The sequence below is a fragment of the Zerene cesonia genome, chromosome 26 (assembly GCF_012273895.1).
Source record: "Zerene cesonia ecotype Mississippi chromosome 26, Zerene_cesonia_1.1, whole genome shotgun sequence".
In the NCBI taxonomy this organism is placed as follows: domain Eukaryota; kingdom Metazoa; phylum Arthropoda; class Insecta; order Lepidoptera; family Pieridae; genus Zerene; species Zerene cesonia.
This window is the reverse complement of record NC_052127.1, coordinates 2,138,723-2,156,610: the sequence shown is the minus strand read 5'-3', so window position 1 is coordinate 2,156,610 and position 17,888 is coordinate 2,138,723. Positions and strand designations below refer to the sequence as shown.

General features: G+C 32.3%; 2 protein-coding genes across 2 annotated transcripts in view; one reads left to right on the top strand and one right to left on the bottom strand.

Moving 5' to 3' along the window:
* LOC119837159 (UDP-glucose 4-epimerase) overlaps positions 1-5,812 on the top strand; it is a 7,470-nt gene extending 1,658 nt beyond the window's left edge. Inside the window, exons 2-8 of the mRNA XM_038362682.1 lie at positions 2,468-2,596; positions 2,686-2,806; positions 2,995-3,108; positions 3,491-3,670; positions 4,555-4,668; positions 4,983-5,154; positions 5,580-5,812. Of these exons, the coding sequence (XP_038218610.1) occupies positions 2,472-2,596; positions 2,686-2,806; positions 2,995-3,108; positions 3,491-3,670; positions 4,555-4,668; positions 4,983-5,154; positions 5,580-5,812 (1,059 nt within the window). The 5' untranslated portion in view covers positions 2,468-2,471. The remainder of the gene's footprint in view (positions 1-2,467; positions 2,597-2,685; positions 2,807-2,994; positions 3,109-3,490; positions 3,671-4,554; positions 4,669-4,982; positions 5,155-5,579) is intronic.
* A 1,871-nt stretch (positions 5,813-7,683) lies between these two features.
* Positions 7,684-14,485, bottom strand: LOC119836916 (longitudinals lacking protein-like). The gene is made up of 5 exons (XM_038362380.1): positions 14,324-14,485; positions 13,959-14,080; positions 13,515-13,601; positions 11,821-11,967; positions 7,684-10,835 (listed from the first exon to the last, which is right to left on the bottom strand). The coding sequence occupies exons 2-5, from the start codon at positions 14,052-14,054 to the stop codon at positions 10,779-10,781; spliced, it is 387 nt and encodes a 128-aa protein (XP_038218308.1). The 5' UTR covers positions 14,055-14,080; positions 14,324-14,485; the 3' UTR covers positions 7,684-10,778.
* Positions 14,486-17,888: the final 3,403 nt, after the last annotated feature.

Genomic DNA, 17,888 nt, shown 5'->3' with positions numbered 1-17,888 from the left:
AAAACCTATTACCATAATTCAATAGGATTTTTGCACGTTAAATGAATTTATATTAGTTTGAAGTAAATTGTTTTCGTTTAATTATGCGAGCTGCTTAAGAATATATTGTCCATTGTAATATCTTATAGTTTCCGTGTATCGATCTGTACTAATTTTAATTAAAATCAATTCGTTTTAGTCATGAAAAGTGGTAAATCAAATATTTTTGTTGTTGCTTCAAATTAGTATGTCCGTCTGTAGCATGGAAACTTATATAATGAATGAATATTGTAGTCTGTAGAGTCCAGGAAAAAGAGAATTCAGATTTTTTCTATTTTCTCTAGCATTTTCTGTATCACTTCTGAACTTATTACTTTTTTAATTATTCATAAAATTATTGTAAATTTATGATTTTTCACACATTAGACATTTTAACAAGAAAGTTTTACAATCGTTTAAACCAACAGAGGAATCATTCTGTTTAAAATAAAAACATTACGTAGGTAGTCATGATGCCATGTTATACTCTTATCAAAATTTTACTCTATCTAAATATTTTAAAACAACGATACAGAAGTAATGGTTATAAAATGTTGATATTAAATACAACAGTCTTCCGTTGTGATAAGTTTTGGAAACTATTTAACGCTGAGTAATCAATACATAAAAACTTATGGATAATATGCCCCTTAGTCATCTGCGTTATCTTTTGTTCTATTCCATTTACCAGACTGTTCAGGGCTCTAAAAATGATAAACCGTGCCCATAAATTTTACAAAAGATAAACATTAATTAAGGAGCAATACGGCGATCTAGTTCTTAAAATATTTGTTTCGTAATAAAACGCTAAGATCCATAGAAGTAAGTTTATTAAATAATTCATTTATTTTTATCAATATTCTAAATAGAACATGGTTATATCAAACTACTTAATTTATGAACGATTCGAGTATTTGTCTGCAAATATGCTTGAAAACATGATCTACATTGTTGAAACATTCTCAAGTATATTGTTGACGTAGTCGCATTCACACTGAACACACTCATAACATATAGGTCACATTACATGTTTTATGTTCTATTCAATTGTAATGTATGTGCGCTACAGATTACCAAATACGTTGTCCACAGCTCGACCACCTAGGCGTCGGACAACGCGTTTAAAAAAAATATATATGTTCCATTTTTGAATTTGAAAAAAATTGTGGCTAAATTTTTTCAAGGATGTGAATACTAAACAGTGTAGTGTTGTGAATTTTGATTTGTTTGTGTCTATTAATATAATAGTATTATAGTGATATTGAAAAGTTGTAGCTTGTAGTTACAGTGTGTCGATCTTGTCAGTAGGTGCTTGCTGTTATTTATAAAACTAGCAAACAATTTATTGTTATAATATGCTGAATATATAATTCGACTCTTGCACATACAAGTATTGTAAGTATAGTTATATGCCTTAAAATAATTATTATTTAAATATTGACTATGTATAATATTTTTCACAAATCAGAGCAGTTAAAGATACAAGTTTTAAGATACATATCTGTAGGAAATACTCATTGAGAATTGCATCTGTTCTAAACTTAATTATTTACTTTATGAATTCTTATGTAAAATAATCTACTGTATGTCGATCGAGATTACACTATTTTTTTATTAATTGATATTATAGAAATAAAAATAAAAGAATTTTAAACATTTTTTTTTTTCATTATTATTTTTCCCGACGTTTTAAACGTGTTTCAATCACAATAACGTAGCTTTGCAAGCAAAATCGCTTGTAAAATAAACAAGCTTTCGAATTCAGAATTCAGTGATGTTTTGAAATCTATAAGTAAGAAATCTATAAGTATAAATTAAAGTGGAAAAATCTATTTTTACTGTTAGCTATCGTTAGCAACGTTACGTAACGTTATATCGTCTTTGCAACTTACAAATTATCGAATTTTTAATTCTAGCTAGATACCAACGTATCCTAACGGATGTCTATAGACATTATATCTTCTCATCTTATATAAATTCCCGTGGCACAATGCTAGTTACCAAACTCCTCCGAAACGGCTGGACCGATTCTTATGAAATTTTGTGTGCATATTGGGTATGTCTGAGAATCGGCCAACATCTACTTTTTATACCCCTAAAGATAAGAGTAAGGCAGAACAGCGTTTGTCGGCTCAGCTAGTATTTTATAAAGCAGTTCGTTTATCAAATAGACTATAGACTGTTCTAATGATAACTTATTAGCTACACCAAAGTGCTTTAATATATTCGAAGTATCACAAAGAAACTGTCTCAGTACTTTTTTGTGGTGGTACTCAATGTCAGTCAGAAGAGCTACTACATCTTAGCACGGACGTATGGGTGAACTTAAGGTTCACCCTGGATATCTCAGTATTACACACTTAGTTCCACATAGCTGTTCGGGCCAAACAGAGATATGACAATTAACAAATCACCGACAAGGTCTTAAAATGCCATACATTTGTTCCAGCAAAATGCCAGCATTACTGGTGACGGGCGGCGCGGGCTACGTCGGCTCGCACACGGTCATGGCGATGCTTGAACAGCCTGACTTCGAGTATGAAATTGTCGTAGTTGATAACCTGTCCAACGCATATAGGTGATTATTTCAACCAAATGGCATAACAATATATGGTGATCAAACGCCCCAAAAGGTTGTAAAAGTATTTTGGTATAATTCGCTTTCAGAGCTGAAGGAGATAAGAAACCGGTAGCACTGTTGAGGATAGAAGAAATGACCGGCAAGACGATACAATTCTATGAAGTGGACATTCGGGACAAGCAGGGCTTGAACGAGGTCTTTGGAAAGGTATTAATGTTGTTTTCCAAAAACTGAACCGCCATCAAATTATCTGAACTAGGCCAAATTAAAATTACAATTGCAAGCGAATGTTGCGCATCAGAATTTGTTGCCAGTTTACAATTTGGCGAGTTGATGACCTCAACTGAGTTGAGACCTAACAGTTTCTATGATCTAACGGTGACTCATTTCGTCAGCACGACGTGCATTGCGTGGTGCACTTCGCGGCGCTGAAGGCGGTGGGCGAGTCGGTGGAGAAGCCGCTGGAGTACTGCCAGGCCAACATCACCGGTACCTGCACGCTGTTCGAGGTATACACTTGACACGCGGCTTTACCCGTGCGTTTCGTAGCAACTGCGTGTGCGATTTTGGGCGGGATAGATTATCCATTCCAGTTTAAGAATTTACAACAACATGGCTTGGCTTAAACTGTGTAACATGCCTTAAACTGTAAAGCGTTAATTCTAGTACTTTCTCTATTGACCAGTTTGGGACTTATTTCCAAGACCTGTTTCACAAATAACCATCGTCCATGATGATTTAGTATTAAGACTGCAGTACATATGTTAGTAAAAAGAAAAAAAGAAAAGGTTCCAGACCTTAGTACACATTGGCTAAAATGTAATGATTGGTGTACTTTGTTTAGAATTTTGCCAGCTTTACCGGTGGTAAGGCGTTTTTTTTTGTGTGCAGGTGATGCGCGACCACAGAGTATACAATCTGATATACAGCTCGTCGTGCACGGTGTACGGCGAGCCGGAGCGGCTGCCGCTGGACGAGGAGCACCCGACCGGCCGCGGTATCAGCAGCCCCTACGGCCGGACCAAGTACTTCTGCGAGGAGATCATGAAGGACCTGTGCGCCAGTGATCCGGTGAGGCATTTAGGTTGTCTAGAACAGCTGTATCATGGTCTGGTAAATGGTACCATTCGATTGGCGAAAGGCATAGAATCTCTTGTGGTCCATCCTGTATACCATGTGGTGGCAGCGTATTAGGGGAATGACACGTACACTGTGTGGAGGAAGGAAGGTGGAATACCTCCATGGCCGGCCGGTAAGACTCCAATTGTCGGATGTTGGGAAGTTGTATATATGCTCTATAAAAACTTTTCGCTTGCGCGAGAAATTTGTCGCTACACAATGTAAAAAAAAACATTTCACTCGCAATCCTATAACAGCTCTTGTAAAAGATAATGCATCAGTCAAACAAACAGTACTTTTGCATTGCAGTAATAAACAATGTATGATAACATTTTGCTAGACAAGATAAATGAAATGAAGAAGAAAGGATGAACTTCTTTAGATGCGATAACTTTAGATATTTTAAAACTTACAGTGTATATAAAGGACAGTAGTAAACATTTCTGTTAGGAGGTCCAAAACCGTGATACGGGCAGTATTTAATAATAATTAAATAAAAAAAAATCTTTATTGTACACAAAGAAATTCACAAAAAAAAAATACAAATTATACATACATATATTTAATGTCCGAAGTTGACAAAAATATTAAAATATACAAGTATTATGCATCTCTGATATAATGACTCGGTGAAACGCTTCGATTAAATCATGATGGTACTACTACTAATAGAGTAGCATATTTTTATTATTTCAAGATGTAAGTATAACACGCGTTCTACTTTTTCTAAGCCCAAGAAAACTTAATGACATAGAAGAAAACCTTAACACCTTTTTCTATTACTTTATCCATCTGTTGAACTGAATTCATATTTTCATGTGTTTGTACTATTTCAGAAATGGAAGATAATATCCCTGCGCTATTTCAACCCGGTGGGAGCCCACCCCAGCGGCCGGATTGGAGAAGACCCTAATGGGATACCTAACAACTTAATGCCTTTTATCGCCCAGGTATTGAATTCCTTTATTAGGACATTTGTACAAATTTAAGAATGTTGGTACTTACAACTTTTTAACAATTCAATTCAAAATCATTTTGTCTTAATTCAGCCTAAGTATTATCCCAATAAATTCACTCAATAACATGGAAAATTTCTTACCCCTGGAAGAAGAAGTATGTATTCCAAAGAGAATTTCTGCTTTGGAAAAAGTTCAAACAGAACTTAAATAAAATGTTGTCCTTTTTTTAACAACACTGAACTACTAGAAGCGTTTTTGAATTATTATAATACGTATACACACGAGTGGGATATTTGAATTTCTAGGTGGCAGTTGGTCGTTTGCCAGAGCTCAAAGTGTTTGGTACAGACTACCCCACTATAGATGGCACTGGTGTTCGGGATTACATACACGTGGTGGACCTCGCCGATGGACACGTGAAGGCGCTGCAGTTGTTCCATCGAAATGAGTTCAGCGGTTTTTGCCCTATCAATTTGGGTGAGTCGATTAATCAAATTAAACCAAATTAAAAACTCTTTATTGTGCACCTTTACAAGAAGAGTACAAACAGGAAATAAAAAACATCAGCAGTATGAAGAGCACAACAGGCGGTCTTATCTATACCTGCAATTGTTATCTATACCTGAATTTATAGAGCTTAATGTTTAATGTGTGCAATATGCATATCTTAATATAGTCTTATTAAATATAAATTATGTACCACATTGCTTTTCAACGATTCTTATCAAAATTTACGCGCCATGTGCAGTTCGATCCAGCTAAAAAGATGGTATCTGTACTAATAATATAAAGCTGAAAAGTTTCTTTGAACACACGAATTTCAGGAACAAGTTCTTTCAGTGTTAGATAGCCCATTTATTGAGGAAGGCTATAGGCTATTATAAAGGAAAGTTGTTGCCCAGGCACAGGCACCGGCTACTCCGTGTACCAGGTGGTGGCGGCGTTCGAGGCGGCGAGCGGGCGGCGCGTGGCGGCCGCGCGCGCGCCGCGCCGCGCCGGCGACCTCGCCGCCAACTGGGCCGCGCCCGCCGCCGCCGCGCGCCTGCTCGCCTGGCGCGCCGCGCGCTCGCTGCGGGACATGTGCGCCGACGCCTGGCGCTGGCAGAGCGCCAACCCCGACGGCTACCGGGGGTAGCGCCGGGGCGAGGGGGGGGGGGGGGGGGGGGAGGCGTCGGCGAGAAGACGACGGGAGTAGGGGGGAGGGGCATTTGGAGTAAGGGAAAAGGGGGTGCTAGCAAGAGTACAGGAGAGAATTGAAAAAGAGTTGAATTAAATGTTAACAGGAAATAAGATGCGTATATAGTGCAAGCTGTACGAGGGTGGCCGTGGGCGCGCTATGGATCTTAAGAAGACGTATGTACAGTACACCTGCTAATATATAAACACATTTTACGTTTAGAAACGTTTCCTCGAAGACATTTTTTTTTTTAATTTAGCTTGACTTGTTGTAGCTTATCTGAAGTATTCCTTTTATTTGAATAATACTTTTGAAGTTTATTACTAGAATACGTCATAAAATTACTGCTTTTACGTCGATAAGCAACCATCTAAAAACGGTGCAAATACGCTAATACATTTTTCGCATTTCTTATTTAATTCAAAAACGTTGTTATATTCATATTTATTGTCTTTTGAAAAAAGATGTTAACTTAAAATGAAGTGTACAATTTATACACTTGACACTGACAGATACTTGTACAAAAGTACCAATATTATTTATTATTTATTTTTATATGAAAGATTGTTCCTGTATGATGCCATATTTTATTTTAGATTTAGTTTAACTGTTTATGTATGGTTTAAATTATGTTTATTATTACTATGTATAAATTGTTACCAAAGTTTTGCCAAAGGGATAAATATTATAAGCATTATTAATTAAATATTTTATCAAGCTTGACATATCAAAATGTTGCCATATTTAAATTTATTTTGGCGGGAGATTGAGGTCTCATCGGTAGGAGATAAGAAACTCAATTTGTTCGAAATATATATAATTAATTATTTTTATTACATGTATGTTATTGTAGTCTAGGAGTGATGAAATCGATGTTTTAAATTATAAAAATAATTTTAAATTTGTGTAAGTACTAAAATTGTATTTCCAAACTATCGTTATTTGCATTTAAATCTATCATTCCTTTTATTATTTTTTCAATTATCTTATTTTTTTATCGAATATATTTTATGGTGCTTTTGCTTTGATATCAATGTAATTAATAAACATTTATGTTATAATTTTCTGTATTATTTTACGATAACCAATGATGTTACCCTTGCAGCTATTCAACTACCTAAATAATAAGCTTATAAAAATGGTGGTCGAATAAGCCCAAGGGAGGATGGGAAAGAAGGTGGAAAAGGAAAATAAAATGACTCGGCATTCACGTTCTTAATTATTATTATTATAAAAATACATATAACAGTATTCCATTCCAGCGCGGCATCGACAGTGTGGATATCGTACTAATTGTCATATATTATGTCAGCACAATTTAGCCTATATTTTGAATGAAAACTATAGTACTACTAAAGAATTAAATTGGTTCAATATTTTAGACGTAATTATGTACACACAGGTTAATAGTATGACACTTAAAGATTGTAAAAATTAAAAATAATTTATTATTTATACCAGTAGGGGTGCTCATAACACAATATAATCCTTTTGAGATTTATTTATACTAATTAATTAAGTATAGAAAATAAGACACCCATTAAGCTACAATATTCAATTAAATTTTATATTTGTCAAAAATTAGATAACTGATATGTTTACCAACTACCACTCTGGTTTGATCTAAATTAAATTTCGACTGATCACTCAGATTTCCTTGTCCTGCCAGTAATCTCGAAAATTCTCCGCTGAAGGAAACTCTTGACATATCCTCCTTCAAAAAGGGCGTAGTATTATGCTTTACAAGTTAATCTTTCCTTATGTTCAAAAATTTATATATGCTGTAGACCCAATAGAAAAAAGAGATTTTGATAAATAAAACCCAAGCATTGCTAATTTCCTTTTATTTGTATAATCTAAAATTACAAATCTTTCATAATTTCGTTACAAACTAGTCACGTGTTCACTATGTAGCACAAGTCATCTCTGTCTAAAAATAACAGATTTACATTTTTACAACAACTATTATTAATTTTATTAACGAGAAAGGCAAGGGAATGAAAAATAAGCATACAAAATGATTACAAACTAACGAACGTGTCGGGAAAATATGAAAATATACAAAGTGAGATACAAATTACCGATTGCACCTTAACTAAGGAAGATAAGAACGTTTGAATGATTTGTACTGACTTAAATCATAGAGCTAAATGAACATAGATCGAAAAATACGAATGATAAAATGCTTAAAATTAATATCATGGGCGCAGTATCTTTATCTACTAAATTTTAAATGAATAAATGAACGAGTGAATAAACTCAGCCCAATGAAGTACAAAAATGATTAATTATATAAAATTAGATTGCATTTCGCAAGTATTATGCAACTAAGTATACATTGCTACGTGTACGAAGCACAAATGTATCCACAACACTTACACTCTAAAACGAAGCAGAATTAAGGCTTTCCAATGCAAAATTCATTTCATCCTTTAAAGTATTTCAAAGAATTTTAGTTCTTATTAATGTGTGTACCATCATATTTTATTGTTTTTAAAATAATTAGTTTCACTTATATGTGCGTATGTAACCAACTCTTTTATTTTATTTGGACTTGATTTTACCCATTTAAAATGTACAGATTTAATTCAAACTTTGTACACTTATCAGGGATCGGCGACAATACAATAATTTCATTAGTTCGTTTTCGAAACTCTATTTTGTGTATATAATTCCTTACAAATTTACAGTAGATCATTACACGTAGTAACTTATTCCAATCAATTATTGTTCTTAAATGGCAATTTTATTTTTGCACTTTTCAGGCAGTATCATACTAGGCAGAGTGTAGACGATATGAAATATAACAAACACGAATACACCTACGTAATAAATGAAACCTTTAAAGCGACGAAACAATCTTGCATTGGCGACAAAATAAGGCAACCGTCGGTGGTCAAACATTCAGTTAGCTATCATGCCCCAGTATGCTTTGCTTCATACTCTATACTTTGGTTGCAGGTAACTCACGGACTAAGGCAGACTAACTTTTGGAATCAGGCAAACATACATTTTGATAGATTTCTCTTATTTTTCACTATTTCTCAGTGGTGCTAACACATCGAGCATCAGCTGTGTCATCGTTTAAGGCGTAAATACAGTTTCGAATAAGTAAGTAGTCTAAAAATAAATGTATTACTCACTAATATCCTCTAGGTTCCACATTTGACTGGATCTTGATAGAACTTAGGTTTCAGCCTATCGTCTATTTGCATTTAATTGCACTTATTAAAAAAATATTACGCGCTCTAGTGATGTATGAGTGGTGTTAACATTATATCGATGAATGGACTTTGGACTTTGGAATGTTACATGTGAATTTTTTTAAAATATTTTTTGAAAAGACTGAGAATAAAGTATATTATCAGATGTGAAATTTGTAAATTATGTTATTTCGTTGATAACGTGTCTGATAGTCGATTTGCTTTTGATTTATTATACATTTTTTACGTAAATTCTCATACAATATTGATGTTTTTAATTGACAGATACGCTATACAGAACACAATATATCAGGAAGCTGCGAAAACAGCCCGAGATGTCTTGTTTACAATCTTAATATTTGATGTTATTCGAGACCATCGTCCATTTATCGGGAGTTAATTAACAAACAAAGCATGAAAACACGATTGTATTCCCGTTTCAATGTTTTCAGAGATTCCCTACAAAAGAAATTATTATATTGTTTAGCCAAGTTTATTTCACAGGCTGGTGTGAATAATACACACGACAAATACTTAAAAACTATGCGCAAAAAACCTATTAAATACTATGATATTTATTTTATGCGGTTCTGAATTGAAAAATATATTACTGTATGAGAGATTTCGACGATTAAGGCAAGTCACATTTTCTTCTGTGTTAAAATATTGCATGTTTTTATAATTAGGGGATAAGATAACTCTATTTTCATATACATTTTTTATTTTATCTTCGTTTAATTACAAGATATAACAAGGGACTCGCCACAACTGTACTTGGAGTTAACTTTGCTTTGCTTTTACATCTCAATATTTCTCTTAAAAAAAAAACATTAAGATATGAAATCTTCAAAATTGTTACATACTGAAATCTTTCTATTTATGTTAACATGGAAAATTCACCATTCCATGTCCAGCCGTTGCGCACAGCTGCTCTTACACGTACTATATAAATTTCCACAGTTAGCGCCTGTGCAAAAATATATTTCTCTATATGTTAAAACTTTGTCACAGCTTTATTGCTAAATTACGGAATATCATCCTAAAATACATATTTATATCGTATTTACTGGTCGCAATGATACGCTTGCAACGGAACGTTGTAATAGAAAGTGTGGTTTATTTCAAATAGATTTGTTTTTTATTTAAAATATATGTCTTTTTATAATTTAAGACCATTTTGACGTTTCCAGTACTGGAATCAATTGATGAAAGTTTCATAATTAAATAACAACAATCAGACAGACAATACTATGTACAATATGTCTGTATTTATGAAAACATAGACACACAACATTGTTAAATACAAAAGCACATCCATTGCAAGCGTAAGCGCATCACCGAAATAAAAATGGAAACGAAAAAAGAAAAACTGTGTAAAAATACATGAGTTACAGTACACGTCAAATAACTAAGTACGCTCGTACGGTCGCACTACGATTAAAGCTGGCATTTCATTGACCAAATAAGAGTTATAATGCATTTTAAAACGAACATTAAATGCATAAGTGCATAAAAATTGCCACATACATTTAACTTAAAAAAAAAACATTAGAAGTAAAAAAAAAAAAAAAATTGGCGGTAAAAAAATCGATCACTTTTTTATGTACAAATAAAAAAATACTAAACTTGCCAGCTTTTCAACAAATAAGCGTTGTGGGTGGATAGTTATTTGCTATGCACTGTACATGGGGTGTTTCTAAAGACCTAGGTTGGAGCGTGGGCTAGCCTTCCCGTTTGATGCTAGGCATCTGCGGCGGCGGCTCGGCTAAACCTTTCACCTGAAAATTGTATTAATTTAACTCATTAGTTTATATATTTAATGGCAATCTAAATAATAACTATATATGTTTCGTTAGTAAAACTTAAGGCATTACAATAATTATGCTTTCATACTGTCAAATATTATATCTTATACCTTTAAACGAGCAATTTTTGTATATATATATAATTGGAATCTCGGAATCGGCTCCAACGATTTTCATGAAACATAGTATATAGGGGGTTTCGGGGGCGATAAATCGATCTAGCTAGGAATTTTTTTTAGAAAATGTCATATTCGTGTTTTTTTTTCCTGACATCTATTGGTGAATTATGGAAAATTAAAATTTGCGGGTAGTGAAAAAGTATAAGAAAAACATGATTGGGTAGAAAGGAGGTCGGCAGAGGCACATTTTTAAAAAGACAGTCCGGGTGCGAACCGGGGCAGTCTAGTTGTGACGCTCATAGTGTGCTGTGATTGTGAAGTGAGCTTATAAAGGTTACATGTCGAACGAGACTATTATTTGACCCAGTTCCTGTGTTGGATAAAAATGTTTTCTATTTTTTTAGTTCGGTTTTCTATAAAAGCGTGTTTTTTACTTTTTTTAAACTATTATTATTATTTTGCTTGCTTTGCTAAAGTTGTTTTCAAGATAAATTGTTTCTTTTGTGAGTGTATTAGAAAGAAAAACAAGGAGAAAACAAAAAATAAAATTCAGAGCTTTTAAAAATTTCCATGGTGAAAATAGGTTTGACATTCTAAGAAGAGAAAAAGAAACAAGAAGTACATATAAACAATACTGAGATCATTAGTAATGCAAGATGTATGTATGTATGTGTATACTTAAGTCTCTTGCCAGCTCTTCTCTGTTGAAACTGCCTTTCTAACCGGTGGTAAATGTTATAACTGGGTAATATGACGACTCAAAAGTGCTTCTATAGAAAGTCTAATTGAATGAATAAATGTTTGAGTTTGAGTGTGAGTTTATAAGAGACATGTCCCACCTTAAGGCGTGCAGCAGTCTTGAGGAAGGCAGGGAGTTGCTCCTGTGATACATTCACTTCACCAGCGTACATGAACTCGAGTATCGCTTGCAGATGCAGGTATGACACGTCCTTTAGTATTATTATTGGATGCTTTGATGGGTTCTCCTGAAATATTGTGTTTAAATGTTAATTGTAAAATTCTAATTGATATGTGTATAAAACTATGCATAACTGGATAATATCAACTTAATCTCAATGTTTTAAATGTTATTTGAAAAAAAACCATTTACTTATTAAACACTAGCGGTTGGCCCCGACTCCGCCTAAAGTACATAGTCTATAGGACTCTTAAACTATCCAAAAGTGAAAGAAAGGGTGCAGTAGTTTTTGAGCTTAGCACATTCAAAAGAACATTCATCAGCTTTATATTGTACATCAAATTTAAATACAAATATAAATGCTTAGATTAATAATTGATCTTATTCTTCATGACAGGTATTTATACAAACAAAGAATACTACCCATTTTGGTGGTTTTCCTGAATATAAACTATCCTTTGTCTTTTTCCAGTCTCAAACTATCTCTGTACCAAAATTCATGCAAATTGATTCAGTGTTAGATCATTGTTCATATATTCATCTATAACATTAGTTAGTGGGAATTGTTGTATCAGTTTTTGTACTTTGCAACCAATTCCTATGAAACTGGATTGATAGATTGTATTAAACTTTTTTTATTCCCGTGTCTATACATAAATAAATAAGCCTGAGAATAATTGTTAACTATTTCTGTACCCCTAACTGATGATGCTCAATAGAATTCTATCCATTTATCGCTATTTTCTAAACTTTTTTCTCATTTTTATAACATACTGATAAAAAGTTTGAATATAACTTTTGTATTGATGTAAGCAGATAATTCAATTACATAAATAATAAAATTATCTCATTTGCTTATCACAAAAGTAACACCAGCTACATAATATAACCAACAATAGTGACATAATCATCAATGTTTACGATTTCATATCCCTCACTTAAAATCACAGATACATTGTTTTCATTAACTTCATAAACTGTTTACAGATGGATTGAATAATTTCAGTGGTCCTGTATACAATTTCTTAAAAAAATCAACTTAAAATACATTAAAAAAAATTGCATAAATCAACCAAATTCAAAATCACTTAAGCCTCAATCTATAATATTTGAAAGAGGTTTAAATTAAGCTATAAAAAATTCTGCTCTTGGTTGCCAAGCTTATCCGTTTAGGAACATATTGCAATATTTTTTTAATAACATTAGCTGAACCTTCCAATAACATATAACATTTCAATCACCCACTCTTTAATTTTAAATATTACACTCTATAATTTTATACATTACATGTCATTTTAAGACCGGCTTGTTGACTACAGACAAGAACCATCATCGTCATCCCTAAATGCTTAAGGGGTCGATTTTAAAAATGATCTGTTTACTTTCCCTTATCCTTCCCAGACCATCCCTTTATACCCACTGTCAATCCTTTCATATCCCTTAAAATGCAACACATTTGACAAGGCCTTACCTGAGCAAGCATTTTTAGACCGTTGTAATTGCTTACCATCGTGACAGAACAGACTCACATTTACAATTATTAGTATAGATTCATTACTTTAATGAGTGTATTGTTTGTCATAAATTAACTCATAATAAGTCACTATAACTCACCTCTAATAAACTTTTGAAATATGGACTACATGCAGACAGTACCATTTTGTGAGCTTTACACGTCTGGCCTTCACATGCTAATGTTACCTAAAACATAAGTTATTGATCTTATATATATATAACATCTTATTATAGAACAGTTATTTTGTAATCACGATTATGGTGCGGTGTTATTTTATTTTATAATATGAGGTAGTTTTGTAACTAAACTTAAGTTAATTTTTACATACTTGAATATTGAAATTTTAAAGAAATTACCAGAAAATCTATTACTTGGAGAGATTTGAATAGAATTTATTATGATATTCAAAGTGGTCAGATCAGAATTTATCTCTTTTAGGTGTTACTTTAAAATATTTAGCAGAACGCCTTATCTCATGAGGGGAAAAGGACAAATCTATTAATTCAGTAGAAATTTACTATCAAGTTCAATTTGAAACTCACGTCGGTAAAGCTTTTTTCGTCTCGCAAATGCCTAAACGATGTCACCATATTCGTTTGGAAATCGTTCCATTTTAGAAAGAACTGTTGGTCCCCCATGTTGAATTTGAATTTTTTATTATTATCTGAAAGTTTACAATAAAATTGATACACGTAAACAACACATATTTTGCACTATTTTATACTTAAAATGATCTTTATAAGTTAGTATTTGCTCTAAATCGAATGTATATTCAACAACAACAAATTGTGATATGATTGTAATAGATGAAACTAAACAGTGCATTACAGTTTTCTACGTCACTATTAGAAATGCATTTCATAGAAAAGAAGTATAACTTAACAGAATACAAATAAATATTGCTCACATTGTTTCTTTACTGTAATTAGCTTGGATATAAATCCAAGGGCGACACGTAACCTTTCACAATTACCACTCAAAACTTAAACGATTGCATCTGAAAATAAAGACGCCGTCTGGCATAAATTAGTGACTTCTTTCTATTTCTTCAAATTCCTTCAATCTTCATTTACCTATTCAGTGTTGCCAATTATTATCAATATTAATCATGTCCTTGATTGCATTTTAAAATTTAATATCATGGACAAAAATACTTTGAGAAATAATTGGAATTTATGTATTTTATAATGTCATCAGCGTAAACAAGAAAATTTACAACTTGGTAATCGTATATTTTTTTTTAATACATAAATAAATAACAAGGTTTTTGTACTAACTAAATTTAATAAATAGAATATTACAACTGTTATCTATAATAATTAATGTCAAATAACAGACATTTTTGTTTTTTCTTAACATTTATCAATTATTAAATATATATATTAAAGTTTTTCTACAATACCAAATGCATTTACTACAATAGTATACCAGACACAAAAAAACATAGGCAGTGCCTAGTACAGCCATACACATACCAGTGACCAAAATCGTTCTTTATAAATATAGGTAAATAATAAAATAATTTATCTAATGTTTAATTTTAGCGTTCCAAAAATTCAAGTCAATTAATTATACATTCATCAATGTACTGCTACCTAGTTCAACTCGTTAACACCACAAATATAATATTGCTCCATCTAGTGTCGAGTAGTAGCATTATTACGACGAATGTAACAATTGTAGTATCAAACACATTCTAATTGTCAACATTTAATTTTTTATAAAACATCAAAAGAAAAAAGTGTTTATTTTGCTTTTGTGACTCACATTAATTTTTTATCAAAACTGTTGGAGGATAAAATATATCCCTCCTAATGAAAGACGTTATTTGGCGCGTATGGCATTAAAACATTAGATTTTAAAATTAAGATTAATAATGAAGACTTATACATTTTTTTAAGAAATAAAAATACAGGTACTGTGATTTAAGTTACAGTTTTGTATAAATTAAAAATATAGCTGTTTAAAATTTTGAATTCTTGCCAATTGAATCAGACGATAAAAATTTTAATCTTCTTTAGAATGCATTTAATTCCATCGTGTACTTTTTCCTTCAAGATTTTCTTTAAGTGTTTATCGTTCTAGTGTTACAAGAATTCGATAATATCCAACGTAATAAACAAACTACTTGCATCAAATTTCAATCAAATTCTTTTTAATTTTTGAAAATCACAATATACATAACAAGGTTATAGGAATAGGGTGTAATTCAAACAAATTGTAAAAGCATTACATCTTTATTATTATATCATAATGTATTTCACAAAACGTTTTAAAAACGACACTCATATTGCAATAAAGAAAGAGAGGCAAAGGTGAATAGTAATTACGCTTACTAAATATTTATATAATATTGAATACAATCAAGTCATGCAATGTAAAACTTGAACTATATATAATTAGACATTACATTAAATACTTTTATATAATAAACACACGACTACTATCGAAAGGCCAAGCGGTGTTGCCATATTTCCTTAAAATTACATTATTCTAGTAAGTACGAGATTATTCTATAACTAATAATATTCAAAATACATAATGCATCAGATTTCTAGCCAAATACACAATATTAGGTTTATGTAACGCAAATTATTATTTCACTAAATAAATTACAAATACAGAATTCCATTTAACTATAATTGACATAAAGCGGGATTTTGTCATAAATCATTACATTAAACGTACAACGACACGTTATTACAATACTAATATAATAAAATTACTTTATTATAATCTATAATTAATTAATAATTAATTCACGAATAATTGAAACTTACTAGTTTATTGCTTAGTAATTCTTTGAAGCGAAACACTCATATATTATTGTAATACTTACACGCTACGCTCATAGCTAAATAATCTGTATAATAAATTTGGTATATTATAATATGTATGCGTTACTATTTTACAAAGCAATTTCGGGACTTAGGTATATTCTAGCGTATGATTCGTCGATCCAACATTGGAGACTGAACATTACTAAAGCTACATTATAATTTACGAGCCTATCGAGTTTTAAACCCACCTAATAATAATTAATTAATATTAATTAATCAAAAATATTGCTGCACCAAAATTCTTAACTACAATACAAAAAATTAAAAAATAAAAATCTTTCAATAATAAAGTAACGAAACGTATTAAAAAAACTGTCAAAAACATCGGCCGGTAAAATTCAACCGTCAAACCTTTGGTCATAGACATAATTATTATAATAATAAAAAAACGAGATCCTAACACATCTTAGAAGCAATATTTTTAGTCTTTGTTTAAAAGAAATGCCATAAATTTGAGCAAAATAAAGTTTTCTTACGTTACTTAAAATACTCACTTATATATAATTACATATACCTTTGAGGAATCGAATAGAAAGTTTTGACAATACAAGTTTATAAGAGATAGTTAGAAAAATGCGTGATAGTTATTACTTAAATCTATTCATTGGTAGGATGGTTTAAGAGCTATGCTTATTTCAATCTACGGATTTGGTTTAGCGCAATATAAAAGTAATGAAATTGACTAGACAATTTTGGGCTTGCTGATATTTGGCTGTATTCATGAAATGATAATGAAGTGAAGTGAATTACGACTAGATGGAAATGCAAAATAGTAATAGATATAGTTTCGATAAACTTCTAGTATACTTACTTATAAGAATTAAGAGAACTACAATATATTAAAATACGTAACGTAACATTTATTTAGTGAATAAGCGTACTAGAAGTCCAACGACGTAATTATAACTACGTTTTTAAATTTACAATACAGAATCGCTAGATTCAAATGTACTTTAAAACTGGCACTAAACATACTTCGATGGTCATCCACAAGGCATAAAGGACGGTATAAGCTAAATTGGACCACAGATTAAACTAAACATAACACCTATCATATTTATAATGACGCGTTCAAGGTCAAGCGCTTTTTTTACATCCAAAAATTCACACAAGCATGTCTAGTTTATCTATGGTCCGTACAAGGCATTTAGAAGGCACCAAAGCGTTCACACTACTCGCCGACAGATGGCGCTGTTTGGTTTTTGGTTTGCAGTTTTAGTCCCCGCGGGGCCAGGATGAGCCTGGCCGGTGTCACGAGGACTAAAGCGTACTCTCATTTGTTCACCCCCAGGAATTTGGCGGCCTCATCAGCGGAGGAGAGTAGCTTATTTATTATTGTTTTGTCCGGGATCCCGAGCAGTTTCCCGATGAGGTCGCCGCCATTTTCCGTGTCGTTCTCTTCGGAGGAATATTTGCGTGACGTCATGTCGAGTTGTAGTTTTTTGTCGTAGGGCGCGGAGGGGGGCGAGTTGTTGTTGTTCACGTTGTTAGGGATCTCGGAGCCCGAGCCGTCGTCGTCTTGGTAACGGTAGCTGTAAACGAAAGGTTTTGTCAGTATATTTTTTTTTATTCACAACCAAGTGCTACATAATACAAGCATTTTAAAGAATTTTATAACACTCAGATTTTAAA

Excerpts from the sequence above, each read along its gene's own strand:
- LOC119836916 (XM_038362380.1), bottom strand. The coding sequence starts at position 14,054 with ATGGGGGACCAACAGTTCTTTCTAAAATGGAACGATTTCCAAACGAAT. Across the intron at positions 13,602-13,958 it reads ACGAAAAAAGCTTTACCGAC|GTAACATTAGCATGTGAAGG; the intron begins GTGAGTTTCAAA and ends CTTATGTTTTAG. Across the intron at positions 11,968-13,514 it reads ATTTCAAAAGTTTATTAGAG|GAGAACCCATCAAAGCATCC; the intron begins GTGAGTTATAGT and ends ACAATATTTCAG.